Source organism: Solea senegalensis, linkage group LG11 (assembly GCF_019176455.1).
Source record: "Solea senegalensis isolate Sse05_10M linkage group LG11, IFAPA_SoseM_1, whole genome shotgun sequence".
Classification (NCBI taxonomy): Eukaryota; Metazoa; Chordata; class Actinopteri; order Pleuronectiformes; family Soleidae; genus Solea; species Solea senegalensis.
The window spans coordinates 16,619,688-16,637,619 of record NC_058031.1 but is presented as its reverse complement, the minus strand read 5'-3'; the positions used below and the strand labels follow the sequence as shown (position 1 = coordinate 16,637,619).

General features: G+C 41.4%; 3 protein-coding genes across 4 annotated transcripts; 2 read left to right on the top strand and 1 right to left on the bottom strand.

The window, feature by feature from the left end:
* Positions 1–305: 305 nt before the first annotated feature.
* Positions 306–7,528, bottom strand: dnajc16 (DnaJ (Hsp40) homolog, subfamily C, member 16). Of its 2 annotated transcripts, none has more exons than XM_044038980.1 (15): positions 7,267–7,528; positions 6,176–6,357; positions 6,032–6,098; positions 5,602–5,926; positions 5,318–5,502; positions 5,125–5,229; positions 4,849–5,007; positions 4,609–4,739; positions 4,266–4,449; positions 2,896–3,075; positions 2,741–2,817; positions 2,288–2,368; positions 2,124–2,210; positions 1,864–2,034; positions 306–1,779 (listed from the first exon to the last, which is right to left on the bottom strand). In XM_044038980.1, the coding sequence occupies exons 1-15, from the start codon at positions 7,267–7,269 to the stop codon at positions 1,332–1,334; spliced, it is 2,385 nt and encodes a 794-aa protein (XP_043894915.1). In that variant the 5' UTR covers positions 7,270–7,528; the 3' UTR covers positions 306–1,331. The 2 variants fall into 2 exon arrangements, with proteins under 2 accessions (XP_043894915.1, XP_043894916.1); XM_044038981.1 differs by having other exon boundaries at positions 7,381–7,528.
* Positions 7,529–7,604: 76 nt separating this feature from the next.
* Positions 7,605–12,706, top strand: casp9 (caspase 9, apoptosis-related cysteine peptidase). The gene is made up of 10 exons (XM_044038982.1): positions 7,605–8,061; positions 8,776–8,980; positions 9,081–9,164; positions 9,664–9,725; positions 9,821–9,997; positions 10,079–10,168; positions 10,300–10,447; positions 10,532–10,720; positions 11,796–11,905; positions 11,988–12,706. The coding sequence occupies exons 1-10, from the start codon at positions 7,930–7,932 to the stop codon at positions 12,090–12,092; spliced, it is 1,302 nt and encodes a 433-aa protein (XP_043894917.1). The 5' UTR covers positions 7,605–7,929; the 3' UTR covers positions 12,093–12,706.
* Positions 12,707–12,971: 265 nt separating this feature from the next.
* On the top strand, positions 12,972–17,715 carry LOC122776843 (serine/threonine-protein kinase pim-2-like). Its single transcript, XM_044037590.1, has 9 exons — positions 12,972–12,993; positions 13,519–13,740; positions 15,225–15,440; positions 15,832–15,926; positions 16,010–16,057; positions 16,156–16,374; positions 16,753–16,936; positions 17,040–17,210; positions 17,554–17,715. The coding sequence occupies exons 1-9, from the start codon at positions 12,972–12,974 to the stop codon at positions 17,643–17,645; spliced, it is 1,269 nt and encodes a 422-aa protein (XP_043893525.1). The 3' UTR covers positions 17,646–17,715.
* The last annotated feature ends 217 nt before the right edge of the window (positions 17,716–17,932 follow it).

The following is a 17,932-nucleotide window of genomic DNA, read 5'->3' as shown; positions in this document are numbered from 1 at the left end:
AGGCTCTGCCGGAGGGTCTTCTTCTGGACAGTGTCAACAACATGTGAGGATCATCTTAGATGCTGCGAGAAGGTGATTCCTAGGAACCTATGGCGCTGTTTTCTCCTGAAGTCCACCGTTTTAGGTTATAAAAAGTCAAATTTAGGTACCTTTTCTTGACAACACCCACTCTCCAATCCCGATTGAAGGTCTTCTCTTCATGAAACCTAGAGTTTCTAGTATCTTCTCAGCAGGTGTGGACTGGTTAACGTATCTTCTCCTTAATGACAACAACAATGATCGTCTGCTGACTGAGGATGACAAACTTACATAATCATCTTATATTTTAATTAACAAACATAAAACATCATTTATTACAACCAACTAACCAAGAGGATAAATACACAGTTGAAGACCAACTGAAACATCTTGATGGTGACATAGACTTGTTTTTTTTTTACAGTGACAAAAACAAACCTCAGTGAAAACTATGGGGGGAAAAAGCCATTATAAATATGTAAACTTTTAAGTCACACACTCTTTACTGTAAACATAGTACAGATAACGTGAGTACGCAAAATATCTATACACACATACAACGAAATGACATTTTTACACTTAATGGGAACAGAACAAATTAGCAAACCAAGCAAGCACACACCGAGTTAGACCTCGCCCTCTTGTTTTTTGTTGTTGTTGTTGTTGTTGATAAAGTGTCATGTCAGTCTTGACCATTTGGAAAACATTCAGAACATGAAACAGAGCCTGTTTGCTAAGTTTGCTACATACAGCTACTGGCGTTCTGAGGTTGTAAAAAGAGACTGCTGAATAATTCTTGTTTTTAGAGAACATTTTGACCGTTTCTATATCAAAAACACACATCTTTAATTCCTCTGCAATCATATGATCAGAACATGGAGAAACCCCTGTGGTTCCGTTTAAAAGGCGATGAACATTACAGCAGGTTGTTATATATTGCACAAGCAAATCAGCAGTCGAAAAGGAATTGGACATAATAGGCAACAATATTTAATGTTAGAGACATGCATCTCTATTCACAGTTTGGTCCAGCCTAGATGAAAGTGAAATAACATGTGGCCACAGTGGTTTTGTTTTCTGTTCACAAAGCTGTAATGGCAGCATGAATAAAATAACAGTTGAAAACAGCATGCTATCCACGTTATCCACAAGCCAGGTTTGTAATGTTTACCCAACTTTAAAAGACATATTTAACAATAAATATCTGAAGTGAAAGAAAACAGCAGCACTAGCTTAACCTATGCAGAACACAAAGGGAAACCGTTTCTTTATGACAGTAGACAAACATTAAGTCCTTCTGAACTCCACTTCCCCTATTTACAGGGGGTGATTTTGTCCAGTCCAGGCCAGGCAGGGATGTAGAAGCGAGGCAAAGTGCCCTCCATGAGCCTTTCCATCCACAAACCCAGGCGGTCCAGTTTGTGGTGGATCTGCAGAGTAGATATGCTACGAGATCTGTTGGATTTGCGTGGAAGGTGGTCATCACGGGAACTGGACCTGGGTCTCCCCCCGGACGTGCCCCCCTCATCCTCAGATGACTTGTTGTCATGGTCTTCCCCAGTGTAGATGGGCTTAAATAGACAAATGTACTTTTTGTGGCCATTGAGTGCCAGCACATAGCCAGTGTAGTCCACCTTGTGGTTTCCACCGTCGTCCTCATCTGTATCAGTCTGCATTGCATCATGGGCATACTCCATCAGTGTGTTTATCCACTCACTGTGCTTGTCAATATTCAGGAAGGAGAAATGCAGCGTCAGGCTCCTTGGAGAGAGTAGAATGAGATGAGATTAGGAATCTATAGTTTTAAAACAATTACAATAATTTGCCCAAGGACAGAGTGTTTACCCTGTGAAGGAGTAGACCTCTTTGGCAAACTTGCTCAGCAGGATGTTCTTGGAGGCATCAGTGAGCACCAGGACTATATTCATGTGTCCTGGCCTCAGCTTCACAAGGTTGCTCACATAAGTGATGTCTGTCAGCTCGGTCACCTCCACAAAATTCTTCTTCGGAGGCCGACTAAAGTTAACAATAAAAATAATGAGCTTGAATACACAACAGCAAATCCTGCACTGGACAAAGTGAGAAAATATCTAATGTATCCCTGCCTTGAAGCGCCAATCCCAGGTGACCCATTTTCAGCTTGTGTTCCATCTTTTGTCTTTGGTTTGGTCTGCTTATCTTCACTTGAGTCACTGAAACACACACAAAAAAGGGTTTCTCTTGAAGGGCAAGTTTAGGCTTAACAAAGTAAAAATACAGTACAACCAACCTGAAGGCCTGGATGACCACAGTTCCAAACAAGATAAACAAGGCAGAGAAGATGAGGGACAGAAGGGGCATCATCTCACGCCTGCAAGTCAACCCAGATGAAACACATGGCAGTGAGTTCTTCCATTAAAAGCTACTGTAAAACTTGCTTGAAAATTCAAAAGTGCACACAATGAAATATGTGTTAAATAGTTCTGTATTATGATACACTATCACTGATCCAGATTGTTTGGTCAGTGACCTATCCAATCAGGCTGGATCCCCTCAGCTTATGAGGTAAGAGCCCCTCTGAACTTTCACATTCTGTGTCTGCAGAGAGTGTGTCTGCTTGTGCATACACAGCCACGGTTCCTTCTGACTAAAATCAGGATCTGTGTCTTTAAGGTAAGAGCATTTTAAACCTGGTATACATGGAAAGAGAAAATCAGTTTGAAGGCTAAAAGATTTTACCTACCAGTTATTATGCAGAATATCATCGATGACCTCAGAGAGGTAATCATACGACGTATAGATCCATCGGATTACAAACATCTAGAGAGTGACAGTATTTATATTTAGTAACAGTGCTGGTTGTGGTTGATGTTCAGCAATGGATGTGAGAGAACATACAGAAGCAAACTCATTGTTGAGCTCAGGCAGCATAGCATCATGGACGAGGATGGACGGGTCCTTCTGAAGTCGCTCCAGCTCTTCCACAAGACACTGCTTGTCTTCTTCACTGCCGTTCCACGTGGTCACAGGCTTAAACAAGGCCTTCCCAGCAGCGTTACGCCTCTCCAGAATCACCACCTGCACACAGACACACAGCGGACACACTTTAAGATGCATTAGGACCAGGTCATATTCATCAGGTGCGCATGTGCCCAGAGGTCTGCCAACATGTCTCCATGAAAACTGTATGAGGGCTGTGGCTCAGTGGTACAGAGGGCTGTCTTTCAACAGACAGTCTTTATGTGTCCCTGGGCAAGACACTCCAGACAGCTGTGCTGGCAGTGTGTGAATGGATAAGATACATATGGGAAACAAAAAAAGCACTGTACATTAATTTGCTGTGTGAATACATGTGAGTGGGTGAATGGCCTGTAGCACAAAAGTTTCCTGTCCAGTTGGTGGCATGCACTTTTTGGGGTCAAAGGAGACAGCAAGGTTGGTAATCATGGAAACGTGTCCTCTGGTGCCTACACATGTACGACTTGACATTTGAACTGTGGGCTGTATCGTCGTCCTTCCTCGTGCAATACGATAATCAATACACTATGGCAAATATCGATATTTTAATCCAAAAATGAAGGCGCTCTAAAGTAAACAGTCTCTGTTTCACTCACCAGGCGTCACTATTTCATGTCTCCTTACGGTGGCGCTGCCCAAATGAATGAGGAAAAATTAGGAAAACTTGTGCAGAAGTTACCTGGCTGAAGAAGAGGGACTTTACAGCGGGGTAATAGATGAGAAAGCTACGTTATGAGATGCTCCATCCACGTTCAATACATAGACTTTATGACCTTTGATCTCCATGTTGTTAACAAACAAGAGAAATCCTGCACTTTCGACCTTTCACTGACGTTTTGTTTTCTTCAGTCAGACAGATATCGTGATGTGTCGCTATATGATTTACTTCCCAGAATCATACTCTATTGTGAACCCTGTATCCTGTGATTCACCCCCTGGTATGACCTTCATGTTCAGCTGCTCGTTAATGCAGATATTGAATCAGCCAATCACATGGCAGCAACATTTATTCATGCAGATCTGCTGAAGATAGGCTGCTCTGAGTATTTCAGAAACGACTGAACCCCTGAGATTTTCATGCACAATCATCTTTAGGGTTTACAGACAAAGGTCCAAGAAAGAGAAGATGAATAGTGAGCAGCAGTTAACAACAGAGGTCAGAGAAGAATGGCCAGTCTGGTGTGATATTAAAGACAAGCAACAGTAATGTGCGCTAAAAAGTTGTATTGTTGGACATTGTGTGGCTGTACCTGTGGTAGTGACTGTGCACTGTCCTTGCTCTGCATGAGGATTTCACACAGTGGTTGTTGCAGCTGCTGGTACACATAGGCAAATCTCACCACTTCCTTGGCATTGGTGGAAGCAAACAAGAGGAATGCCTGGTTCCCAAAAGAAAAGGACTCTTCATCATGTGTGATCAGCAGGACACAGAATCTGGTGAGGCGAGGATAGACATTGTCGTATGTCGGTAAATACAAGAATATCTAAAATGTGACAATGTAAGTTACTGGTTTTAATTGCTTTCATACTTCTCCAATTACCAGGTGTGGACAAATGTTAAAAAAGAGAAAATGACAGCTTCTTGCTGCTTACTTCCTGCGTCTGTGGAACTGTTTGACAGGACAGAGCTCATCAAAGAGCCTCTGACTGACGAGCCGTGGTGCAAGAAGGAATTTGTTGTTTGACATGAACTCATCTATTATTTGCTTTTTCATTCCCTTCGCCTGCAAAGAATAAAACACCCACACAAAAACATGTGAAGCAGTGAAGGAACAAATCAAAATAAAGGGGAACTACTTTATCTGCCCAACTTCCATTTTCCTGCATGTTTACCTGTATAATGTCAGCAGGCTTGTCAGTATTCTCTTTAATGACCAGCATGGTTGGAGCGTAAGTGTTGATGTTGAACTGTTTCTGCAGATTGGCAGTCTCTGAAAGGCCCTGGTCCACATAGCCAAACTGCAAGTAGTCCTTATAAGCAAAAGCCGTCAGCTGTGGAGATGCAGAGAAAGCTAATGCTAATCGTGTTTGCTTTGTAATGAATTTACTAAGTCAGTGGCACATGAGGTATGTTTCACAGGTGGAGAAAACTGGAAGACAAGAGCCTACTTTGTATAGAAGAGGAACTACGGGCACTTGGTCAAACAGAAGCACATGTGGCTTGTTGTGCTCGTGCCAGCTGTTCAAGAACTGCAGCTCATTCTGGTCAGTGACCTGCAATTCAAAAAATAATATTCACTCATATTTCAAAATATATATAATATAAGTACAGTCTTATCACAAACAACTGGCAGATATTTACCCGCTCCACAAGTCTCTGAGGAAGAAGGTCTTCTACAAACTGCCGCAGATGCTCCTTTGCAACAGCGTAATGGAAAAACGTCACTTTGCCATTGATGACTCCAAGAATTGATGGCGTGCGATGAGCACCAAGGTGATTGGCTAACCGTCTCTCATACCCAACATCCACCACACCAACTCCAACGCCTGTGAAAAACAAGCAAGCACACATCAACCTTGTCAACTCACCCTGAAATTTGTCAGAGAGCAGAGAATGTAAGCATTGTTTGGAGGATGTGTCCAGACCTAGAGACTCCATCTCTTGCACCACTTCTTTCCAGACGGGCTCGATGTGGATGCAGCTGAAGCACCAGTCAGAGGTGATCTTTATTAGGTATGGTCTCTTGTAGCTGTCAGGCACCACATTGTTGACATACTGGTTAAAGTGCAGTGTGTATTTGCTGTCAGCAAAGTCTCTGTGGTTCTTGCTATTGAAGGGAAAGTTGAAGAAGGACTCGTCAAAGTAAAAGCTGTCATGGCGAGGACCATATCGACTGCTGCCGTATGGCTGAGTGTCATCAGTCTGCCCATAACGGTCATAATTGGCCCGTTTCTCTTCACTGGACAGAATCTATATGTTGGGTACAGCAAATATCATCATCCAGTGCTGCATACTGTCAATTAATGGCTTTCATCACAGCTGATATACACTTAATTAACTGTGATTGGAACTAACCTCATAAGACTTGGTGATCTTGATGAACATGTCCTCAGCGCCTGGATTTTTGTTTTTGTCAGGATGCCTTGGGAGTAGGATGCTCATTAAGTTAAAAACTTGAAACTGGTTATCAATAAGTCACCATGATGAGAAAATGATTACCATTCTTTTGCGAGACGCTTGTAGACCTTCTTTATCTCCGCCTGGCTCGCACTCCTGGTGACTCCGAGGATTTTGTAAGGGTCCATCTCAGGCCCGGCCTGGGTTGTTACTCCTGGCAGCACTGAGAGTACCAACACCACAGCCAGCAGCAGAGACATCTTTGACCCTGACATTACAGTTACCTTAAACATACAATAAGGAGCTGTAATCACCATCACAAATCCATGTCAACTGCCTTTCAATCAATCTGATGTTAGTATCACATAGATGCAAATACCATTGTGACAACTACAAAGATAAGGCTAGCAGGGGTGCTGCTGCAAATGTTATTGTTAATTTACAGATGTCACCTGCAACCAGGCAGCTATTGTATAATGTTTTCCATAGACTTTTCATTCTAATTGAGTTCTTTTTGTAACCTACAGAATCATGCCTGGTTGGGTAAGTGCTACTTCCATTCTGCTTCCAGGGCTTCATTTTTCAAATCAGAGGGCTACTTCCATTTTTATAATTATTACTATTATTATTATTATTATTATTATTGTTATTATTACCATCATTAATACACATGGTCAAAGCTATGCTAGTGGTTAGCTTGGTATACAGTAAATAAGGCACCAAAGTGTAGTCTTTCCACATGACAGGGTAACCAGCTGACAGCCATTTTTCTCACTTTTGCGGTTTATCTTATCTTATCACATATATGTTTTTTGAAGCTAATATGACACCAAATGAATAATTCACGTTAATCGCTGTATAAACACCTCACACCACTTGAACACTAGCATACTATGACTGAACCATGTAATGAGTGCAGAGGGGTGCAAATACTATCCTTACAGTTTGGCAAAAAAAAAAATATTGCATAAACAACATGCCTTGATTCAAGTGTAATTATAATATATATTATAATAAAACATTTATCATATATTCCGTTTGATCACCATAATAACAATCTCAGGGGGCCCCATTCGGTTTGAGGCCCAGGAAATTGTCCTAACCGCCCCCCTTTACAGCCGCCCTGCTTGCTAGTATTAAAATGATGGCATGCTAATCAGAAGCTAGACAGGCTAGGTGATACGTTTCCGTACCATTATAGTATTGACATGTTACTGGGCTGTGACATTAAAACGCCTCCATCTTGAGATAAACGTTAATAGCGTAAGTTGTCACAGCGCAACAGCAGCTCGATCATCCTCTGTCACCTGCAGCAGACGCAGCGTCAGCCGCTACTACGCCGCATCTTTGGCGCACGTTTGGATGCTCCTTCGCGGCGTGTGATGATTCAACGAAGCCGACAAGACGCACCGGGTGTGTTCAGGATCAGCGGCATCCCACGGTTGTTTCAGGACAAGCGGACAACCTGCTGCGGCGGAGCAGCGGAGGGGGAGGGCGGTGTCATTTTCATATGAGTTTGTTTGGTTTGTTTTCGCTTTTGTGTTCGTCGCGCCGCGGTTTTCACAGTGAATGCATCGATGTGCCTTAGCCGCTCAGCAGAGAGCTGAGGCGTTTAAAATCAAACGCACCTTTTTATTTCTCAGTGGACCAATCACAGGCTGCGGTGATGTAAACAAGGAAGTGGCGAGTGTAATCGAACGCGACAAACCTTTAAACATTTTTACACTGTCTAACTATAATTTTCTCCTCATACAAACGAGTTGGAGCATTTATTTCGACGCTGAAACAGCCTCGTGATTTATATATGTTTTATTTATGTTGAAGCTCCTTCGTCACGTTAGTGTCACAGGTGGAGAATGGAAGAAAAACACAAGCAGATTCTTCAGCGGAACAGGATCTATCTGGTCACAGACATGAACCCCAAAGACCTCTACGATGGCCTGATTGAAAAGAGGGTTTTCACCCACGACATGATCGATGAGATTAAGGTAGTACAGCTACAGTATGTGGTCAGATCTGTGTGGTGATGGGTTATAGGTGCACGATATGGTAGGAAAAATCCCCATTGTGATTTTAAGAGTGATATTGTGATTGTAGTTAGTCCATCCATCCGTCTTCTACCGCTTTATCCTCCACATGAGAGTCATAGGGGGCGCTGTGCCAATCTCAGCTGACATAGGGCGATAGGCGGGGTCACACCCTGGACAGATCGCCAGTCCGTCACAGGGCCACATAGAGACAAACAACCATTCACTCTCACACTCACACCTACAGTGAATTTAGAGTGTCCAGTTTGCCTGATCCCCAAATCTGCATGTCTTTGGACTGTGGGAGGAAGCCGGAGAACCCTGTGAAAACCCACACACGGGGAGAACATGCAAACTAGTGATACAATCTTTAGTTTTTAAAGCCCAAGTATAAGCCTTATATATGTACATAAGGCACCTAAGATTAGGGATTGTGTCTTATTTGGCAAATGAAGGATAGCTTTACCCACATAAACCCCCATGATCCAACAAAGAAGATGGAAGAAACTGCAGAGAGACTAGGAGAGTGGAGAGAGTTGTGAAAGAGTGTTTACAACCTCTGTGTTCCCTGTTAAAATTAGATGTTTTTAATTCTTATACACTGGACCTTGAATTATGCAGCCAAATAATTTGCGTATTTGCTGCCCGTGACATAATAAAGTGTCCTCCTTTCAGTCCGCTGGGACCAGACGTGACCAGGCCAGACAGTTGGTACGGGACTTAGAGACCCGCGGGAGTCGAGCCTTTCCATTATTTCTGGAGTGTCTTCAGGAGACAGGTCAGCAAAATCTGGCAGAGCTCCTGCAGAGTGCAACAGTTCATCTAAAACCTGCAACACCCACTCAGGTTACTCGCCCTGTTGTTCAGCCTCTCCCCATTTGTAAGTGTATGATATTGCTTCAGTAAATGTGTTGGTGTGGAAATGCTTGCAATAGCTCTTCTTGGTTGCTCATACGTGTGCTCTTTGTTTCCTTTAACAGCTTCCCCGATGGATGTAGATAGGCAAAGAAAAGACAGGGTCCCTGTTTATCCAATACAAAAACCCAGTTCCACTATCACTCCATGTAAGTTATGTGGTTATGTGGTAAGTTGTGTGGTACAGTTGGCAGGGTCACTGGGAAAATAGTTGATATAGTATCATTTGCAGGTTATAAAAATGCAATTTTTTTGGGGATTGCTGCTCTCTGACCTGGGCTCCTCTCATCGGATTACTCTCATTTTCTTGTTGGCCTCAGAATGGACTTAGAAGACTACATCCTCTTTTTAACATGACCTAGACTATGATCCAAAAAGTGGAGCTGCCACTAAGAATGCCCACTCTCTCTTAACTACCCTGTCACTGGTCAATATCGTCCTGTCAAAAGCTTTCTGTGAGGAGCAAGCTTTAGCTTTTTGTGAGTAAGTGCCGATGTTGTTCTCTCTCAGGTCACTTGATTAACATTAAACTGAGAGGAAATTACTTAATTATTGATAAATATTACCAATAAACTGCCTACTGTACCTTCAGTCATCATATTGGTAACAAGTTTTCTGCGTGTTTTACACCTATCAATGCTGTCACAGCACCTGAAGGGGAGTCTCTAATATCAAGGCCACAAGGCAGAATACGGCGGGGCAGTATTCAGGTAAACACATTTTATTTGTTTCTTATGCTCTGTACAACAGAAAGACAAGTTAGACTGTTAATCCCCTGCATTCTTTTTGTTTACCTCCATGACAGAGCTATAAAATGGATGCCAGCCCATGTGGTCACTGCCTCATCATTAACAATGTGGAGTTTGACTCTCAGAGCGAGCTCAGCAATCGCAAGGGCTCCAACATTGACTGTGACAAGCTGGAGAGCAGATTCAAGTCACTCAACTTCATTGTGGAAGTGAAGACGAACCTAAAACAAAGAGTGAGACGTTTTCGTGTCCGTAAGCACGTGTGAAACCTTGAGGTCATGTTTGTGTGGCTAACTGCACTCTCCACATTTCAGCAAATCAAACACGACCTATCGGCTCTGTCTAAGAGAGACCACTCACAGTATGACTGCTGTGTGGTTATCATGCTATCCCATGGAACTGAGGTAAGACATGTCCCATATTTTTCACCAAACCAATCAATACTGATTACACCAGCTGTATCCCACTACAACTTTTTTTGATCACGTTCAGATCAAGATGACATGTAGGAAGTGCTGTGTGCATATGCTTACAGGTGAGCCACAGCCGCTTCCCTGGTGCTGTGTATGGTGTAGATGGACAGTTTGTCCCAGTTCAGCATATCACAAACTACCTCAACGGTCAGCATTGCCCGTCATTACAGGGAAAACCCAAACTGTTCTTCATCCAGGCATGTGGAGGAGGTACCTAAGACTGCCACTGCTGCTATATATACATTACATGTACTATTACGTGGTCTCACAGGGTAAATGCTTTTTATATTTGAGATGAAAGAGATACAGGCGTTGAGGTGTCCCCAGATGAATTTGAGCGATCCATCGGTGGAATAGATGACCAGACAGATGCCATCCCGATGTCATCCAGCAGTGACTCCCTGAGCATGTCTGATGAGCCAGATGCCAGAACCACTCTCCCCACCCCAAGTGACATTTTGGTGTCCTACTCCACTTTTCCTGGTGTGTTTGTGTCTGAATGTGATGATGTTAGGGGTGTCGGCTTAAATCACGATTACTTCAAAGCCAAGCATAACATGTTTTTGTTCTTAATTATATTAGTCATGTGTGGCATCTCGCACACCATGTTGTTCATACACAGACAGAGCATGTCTGTTGCTGTGAGAGAGAGAGAGATAGAGGGAATGAGGGAGGGGAAGAGGAGTCACACCTTTAAAAACAGCTGATGATCATTGTGTACCATATGCAACTAAAAAAAACTGGAATACAAGATCACGGCTCAATCACTTAATCGGGAAATGAAATGAATAAATGAATGAAGGTGCAGCTGCTGAGAGACGCTGAGTCACTCTGCCTGTATCATTTTATATACCGGCAGACCTATTTTACTTTGTATATGTTGATGCTGCAGAAAGTTGAGGCAGAGAGCAGAGGAGATCCACAGACTGTGAAACATAATTACGTATTTTATAGCATGTGTGAGGTGTCATCACAATGGAGACCTCACATTGTGACGTGATTACTCGTCACCTAAATCATCACTTCAAATCAGCAACTAACCTGGAACTCAAGAAATTGAAGATAAAATAATCATACTGACCTTTTTATAGGTGTACGATCACCTCCTTGTACGAAATATTCTTTTTCATTAGACCCGGAATGAGCTTGATATTTAAATCTGGAGGTAGGTCAGCTCTATGGAGGCAGCATCTTTTGGGTTTTGATGCTAACTGAGCAGACGTTGTCTCATCTCATTCTGTTGAATGAAATAATCAAAGTAAGTCAAGTCCGTTCGCATTCAGTTCAGTTGCATTCATTTGATTTAGAATTAACCAAAGATACTTTGGTAAGAGTCATTGTTACATTGTTAATATGGACTTAAGAACTGCTGTGAATTGCAAAGTACAAGAGTGCAATTGTTTGATTAACAGCATTTAAGCAAAAAAATGAATTGTTTGACAAGCACGCACATGTTGGATTATGACCAGTCAGACAGGTGCAGTGTTATAGTTAGGACTTGATTTGCTATGTATGTACAGTTTGTCCTAATGTTTCTCTAACCGTTTGATATGTACAGGTTATGTTTCTTGGAGAGACACCCAGTCAGGATCCTGGTACGTTGAGACACTAGACCGTATTCTTGAGGAAAACGCTGCTACTGATGACCTGGTTACCATGTTGATGATGGTGAGCTTCTCTCATGCCTCCAAATTAAAGTGCAGCTTTATTAATCTTCCTTCTGATTATTACCTGTGTCTTTATTTCCCAGGTTAATCATGAAGTTTCCCAAAACTCTGCGAAGGGGCTCTACAAGCAAATGCCTGGTTCCTTTAACTTTCTCCGCAAACTTCTCCACTTTCAAACCCAAGTATAGCACTGGCTAAATTCAACATGCCTCGCTTCTTGTTTTGACCTTCATCTTTTTTCTAAATTAAATTTTTAGACAAATCCCACATTTACAGTGAAAACTTGGAAATTGTAAATGTTATTTCTTTTTTAATGTCGATGCCATATGCTGACAGACAATCGACAAAATGTGTTGTGTGTGATCTGCGAAAACGACAGTCTAATAATGATCCCGGAAATCTTCCACATTCTTTGATTAATTAAACACTGTTTTTCTACAGCTGATGGGTTCATAATCCAACACACACACAATGCAACAGTTAGCTGACATTCAACACCATCCGTCATCTACTGTATGAGTATTATAATTTATACAGACAGCAAGCACAGCAACTCAAGTGGGATTCAGTCATTTGAATTGTGAACACTGACATTCCTCTGATAAACCCTGCAACACATTATAGTACTATTGTATTATTACTGTGATGTTTCTGATTCCACGGTACAAATTAAAACAAATGAGCTTTTATCAAAGAAAAGTTACAGTACAGCCAGTACAGTTGGCTTTTTTTTCTTACTCTATAATAATGATGTATAAGGATGAATTCAGAGAAACAATAAAAATTGCCTTACTACTACTTACTACTATATGACCATTATTGTTGTTATTGGTGTGTAACTGCTGTATGTGAGTGTGACATGCCAGTTAGGCAGTCATAAACTTAAAAGGATATATCTTTGCTGTCTCTATTTGTCATCAAAGGACACATTACAGGAAACTGGAATCTACACTCAGTAGGTGATTGGCAGACAGTAGGTAGGTAGACAAAGTTTGCTGAGGTTATTTGCAGTGCGTTAAGGTTAAGGTAAGGGTTCATGGAGGCAGTAATTCGACCTTAACAACATAATGTTTTCAGAGCTCAATTCAGGTGAGTGTCCCTATGTTATTCCTAAATGTTGTGTTCACAGGACTTATTTTTATTAAATGTTCCAAAGATCCACACTGAACTTGGAAATAGGGGAGTTTTTGTTTATTAATTTCCAAAAACAACTCAGTCTTAAAAAGCTGGTCTCACAGGAGGTTTTTCACATGAATACATACATCTGTAGAGCTTTTAACTGAACCACACTGTCCTGTTTTATCACTGAATGCTGTCAATTATACTGTGTATATTTTTGATATTTTTCATTGTATTTTAATTGATTTAATTATGATACCTAAAATCTATCTGTTATATTTGTCATTTTGTTCGTAACACAGTGGAATGTGTCACCTTCCAGGAGAAATAAGACATCTAGTAATAAATAGTGATTCAATTTTGTTTTTATTATCTCTAGTTTAGGTGTGAGTTGTTAAATAGTAACCATACTTTCTCTAATGTTGACCATGGGTGTTGTTCAGCCAATTGGAAAAAAAATAAGAATACCAAAATTAACATCATATCTAATCATAGGATTAAATTTGATCTCGGCATCCAAGGAGAGGACGGCCTTGGAGTCACCCAATAAAAGGCTGAGAGAGGACAGCAAACCTGCTGAGGAGCTAGTAGTGAAGAGGAAACCACCCACAAGAAAGAAGAAGGTTTACAGCACTTTTGTTCCCCAGAGCTGCAAAAGCCCCACAGCCTCCAAACCGGATGATCGAAGAAGCTGCGTCTTCGGCAACACCTGCACAGGTGAGCTAATTTGCATGATAACAATATCAGCAGCAGTGAAGTGTCCTGTCTTCACCTTGTGGTTGTCAGGTGACCTTCAGAGATCTGCCTCTAGCCCTTCATGGCCAGATGCAGTTACTCACTGTCAGTCCCACAGCAGCCCATGAAGATACACTACTATTTACAACCTGTTTTTATTTGACATAATATACAATATACACCCACTGGCCTCTTTATTACACATAGAGGACACCTAATAACCACCGTCTGTGTCTGCTTCTTCTTCTCCTTCAGGATCTGACTTGTGTGTGCAGCCATCACTGTGAACCATCTGGACGATTTTGTGTATAAATTAAACCTGACTGGCACCAATACTTATACTAGGGTCACTTAATTCACCATTCTCCCCAATTGTAGAGATGTATAAAGTACTTGAGACCAAAACTTGAGTAAAAGTACAAGTACCTCAGTAGAAGTTGAAGTGTTCTTTAAGCACTTAATTGGAAGTGCTAAAGTATTAAAATGTTCTGTACTTAGCCTAAGTATTGCAAGTAGTTTATTTTAAAATGTACTAGTATTGAAAGTAAAAGTAGAAGTATTGTGTTGCAGCATGTCAGAAACCGTGGCTAGCTAGCTACTTAGCTAGCGCTTACTGTTAGCTCAAGTTGGCGTGCCATTTGTGTATTATATTTGTAACTTACCTTCATATGTTTCCTCAAATTTGAAGGCGAATTTTTGAAGGCTATTATTTCACAATCTTTCATGAGAGTAGGCTTTCGTTTGATATGAATGGTCTTTTACGCCCACAAATGAAAACAAAGACTCTAAGTAGGGCCAGGGGTGGTCTCCTTCCTCCACACCACGATCACTCGAGGAAGTTGAAGGTGTTAAACGTGGCGTTTCTGTTTCATGTTGAAAACAAACTAACAGGCAACTGAAGTGTTCTCCATGCGGGCAGGCAGCAGAGTGGAAGGCGGAACGGAAGCACGCGCTGTCTTCTTCTTATAGACAGCTTGATTGCTTGATTGGCTCAATGATGAGCCAGCTTCATCAAACCTGGTGACAGAGCCATCTACAGCTCTGGCAGTGATAACGTGGGTTTGGAATGATTCGTAACAATTTCGTAATTCTCATCGAAAATATGTAGTGTACAAGTGGAAGTAGGAGAGAAAAGGTACTCCAGTAAAGTACAGATACAGCATTTTAGTACTTATGTACAGTAGTGAAGTAGATCTGCTTTGTTACTATATATCTCTGCCCAATTCTGATGCTTGGTTTGGGCTTCAGGAGCTCATTGTGTCTGTACATGTCTATGTGTCTAAATGCATTGCATTGCTGCCATGTTTTGGTCTGAATACATAGTTGTGTTAACAAGCAGTTGAACAGCTGTCATAAAACGTGGCCAATGAATGTACAATGAATGAAGGTCAGCAATGGGTCACAAGCGAATACTCGCATTGACCGTGGACGTTGCAGTTTAATACTAACGTCTTGTCTGATTGTAGGGTTGACATGGAGCTTCATACAAGAGAAAAAGCAGGACACCAGGAACTTGGAGTCGTTCAGAAAACTGCAGAGAGATGACAGCAGACCTTCTGAGGTGCCAGTGGTGAAGGCCACAAAAAGAAAAGCTTCCGCTGAAAGAGAGACACCCAGGAAAAAGAAGAAGAGTGATGATGTCACACAGAACAACAGCTGCCTCTTGGGCCACACCTGCAGAGGTCTCATGTGCAACTTTCACTGTCACATTTATCAACTTATTAAATAACACAGTCCCCACAAACTGCTACAGCGTGGCAACTATATACAAGTGAAGCTATTTTTAGGGTGGGAGTGTCAAATCTGGATCAGTGTAGAATCAGGTTGTAAAACTTTCAGTGGACTCTTATTGTGGTCACAGACAGTTTTATTGTCATTGCATGTAAAACTTGGCATAAAACGGGGAAAATAAAATCCTACTTAAAATCACTGTGTTAAAATAGAGCAGCATGATGTGTTAATACACCTTTTTACAGGTTGTGTTATATATTGTTTGTGTTTAATATTACATTAGAGCTACATCTAGAGCTCAATCATGATAATAAAACGTGTCCATGTGTTTGACTCGTCTAGATCACTTCCATGACAAATACCAGCAACTGGGTAAGATCGGACAAGGAGGCTTTGGTTCAGTTTATGATGGTATAAGAACATCTGACAAATTACATGTAAGTATGAACGTGTCCATGCTCATCCATCACACATACACACGTGGTCATCATCCCCTGTACTAAGTTATTCTGGTCTGTAGGTGGCGATCAAACACATCCGCTCATCCTGTGTGAGGAGGGGATCAATGGTGAGTGTCCTGATCTCTCACTATCAACAACTGACACTGTTTTTGTTGGTGGTACTTTGTTGCCGATGATTAAAACATTTGTTTTTCCCTTTTGTTAGATGTTAAATGGGATAAAATGCATGATCCCCCTGGAGGTGATCCTCTTGCACAAAGCAGCAGGTGAACCAGAGTCTGTGGGTAAATCAGCAGCCGTGTCACTGTTAGACTGGTACGATCTGAAAGACAGGGTCATCCTGGTCATGGAGAGGCCACAACCCTCTGTGACCCTGAACAGCTACTTGCAAAGTTGTGGTCCAGTGAACGAGAAAATTGCAAAGGTACTAAAGCCAGGGCCGGCCTAAGCCTTTATGGGGCCCTAAGCTCTCTCTCTCTCTCTCTCTCTATATATATATATATATACATATATTAGATATATAACACTATAAATCTAAAGAGATCTACATTTATTTAATATGATAATACGTGTGGAATGTTTAAAAACGGGGGGGTTAGACTGGGGCCACTTTTTGAAAAGGTCTTGATTTTATGTGTATTTTTTATCACAACTAAAAAAATAAACACGTTTTAGCAGTTTCATGTTCAAGAAACCATAGTGACATAGAAACCATCTACAATATCATGACGGCTTCAAAATTTTATAACATGCTCCAAGGAAAGATCTCTAAATGTCTAAAGTGTCTCTTCCTGTGTTTCAGAAAGTCACAAAACAGCTGGTGGAAGCAGCTGTAAAGATGGAGGCAGTAAAAATCTTCCACCGGGACATAAAAACTTCGAACATCCTTGTCCAGTCCACACCTGGTATCTTCCGAATGCGAGTCATCGACTTTGGATGTGGCTCCATTTTGAGGAAAAGACATTACAATTACCGTAGGTTCAGAGGTGAGATGTGTGTCTGGCCGGTTTATCCCTGGTTGTGATGTGTATTATCAAAATCTTAACCTGCTCCTCACCCTCTTTTTCTGCCTCCTACTGTCTCACATAGGAACCCCTTTGTATATTCCTCCAGAGTTTATGAAATATGGGATATACCAGGCTGGACCCACCACTGTCTGGCAGTTGGGTGCTGTGTTGTATGAAGTGCTGCATGGAGTGTGGTTCAACACCTTTAGTTTCGTGACCACCAAATGTAAAATCAGAAGTGACCTGTCCACTGGTAAGACCATGTTGGTGTATATTTTATTTTTCTGATTTGGATCAATTAATGTGTTTTAATCATGAAAGGGTCATTATCATTATTAGTTATGTTTTACCATTTCTTCGACATGGAGCTACCATAGTGTCATATTTGTGGGAATTAGTCCTCCAACCTTCTATAAATTAGTTAATTGCTCTCATTTTCCATGATTTGGTCATTTGTTAGGTGAGTGGATTACTGAAGTAAAAGTGTAGTTTTCACACATACAGATTTTTAACCAACTTGTGGACCAAAGCTATGTTACATTCAATGCAGACCCCAGCCTTACAGTCTCTTTGTCTTTTGCCGTCTCTTTTCACAGATTGCCTGGATTTTTTTAAAGCGTGTTTAGCTTTGGAGCCTGGCGATCGAGCCACTCTAAAGCAAATGCTGCAACATCCCTGGCTCTCATGATTCTGGACACGCACACCTTCACATCATGAAAATACACACACACACACACACACACACACACACACACACACACACACACATGCTGTGCTTGCCAGCATTTAAAATGAAAAATGGGCCTGAAGGACTGAAACTGAAAAATAAAATAAAATAAAATAAAATAAAATAAAATAAAATAAAATAAAATAAAATAAATATTTATTATTTTTTAAAAAAGAAGCAAAAAATTGTACAAGGCTTCTCAGGGCAAAGAAGACCACTTTTTATTGTTTAAAAAGTTATTAATATCA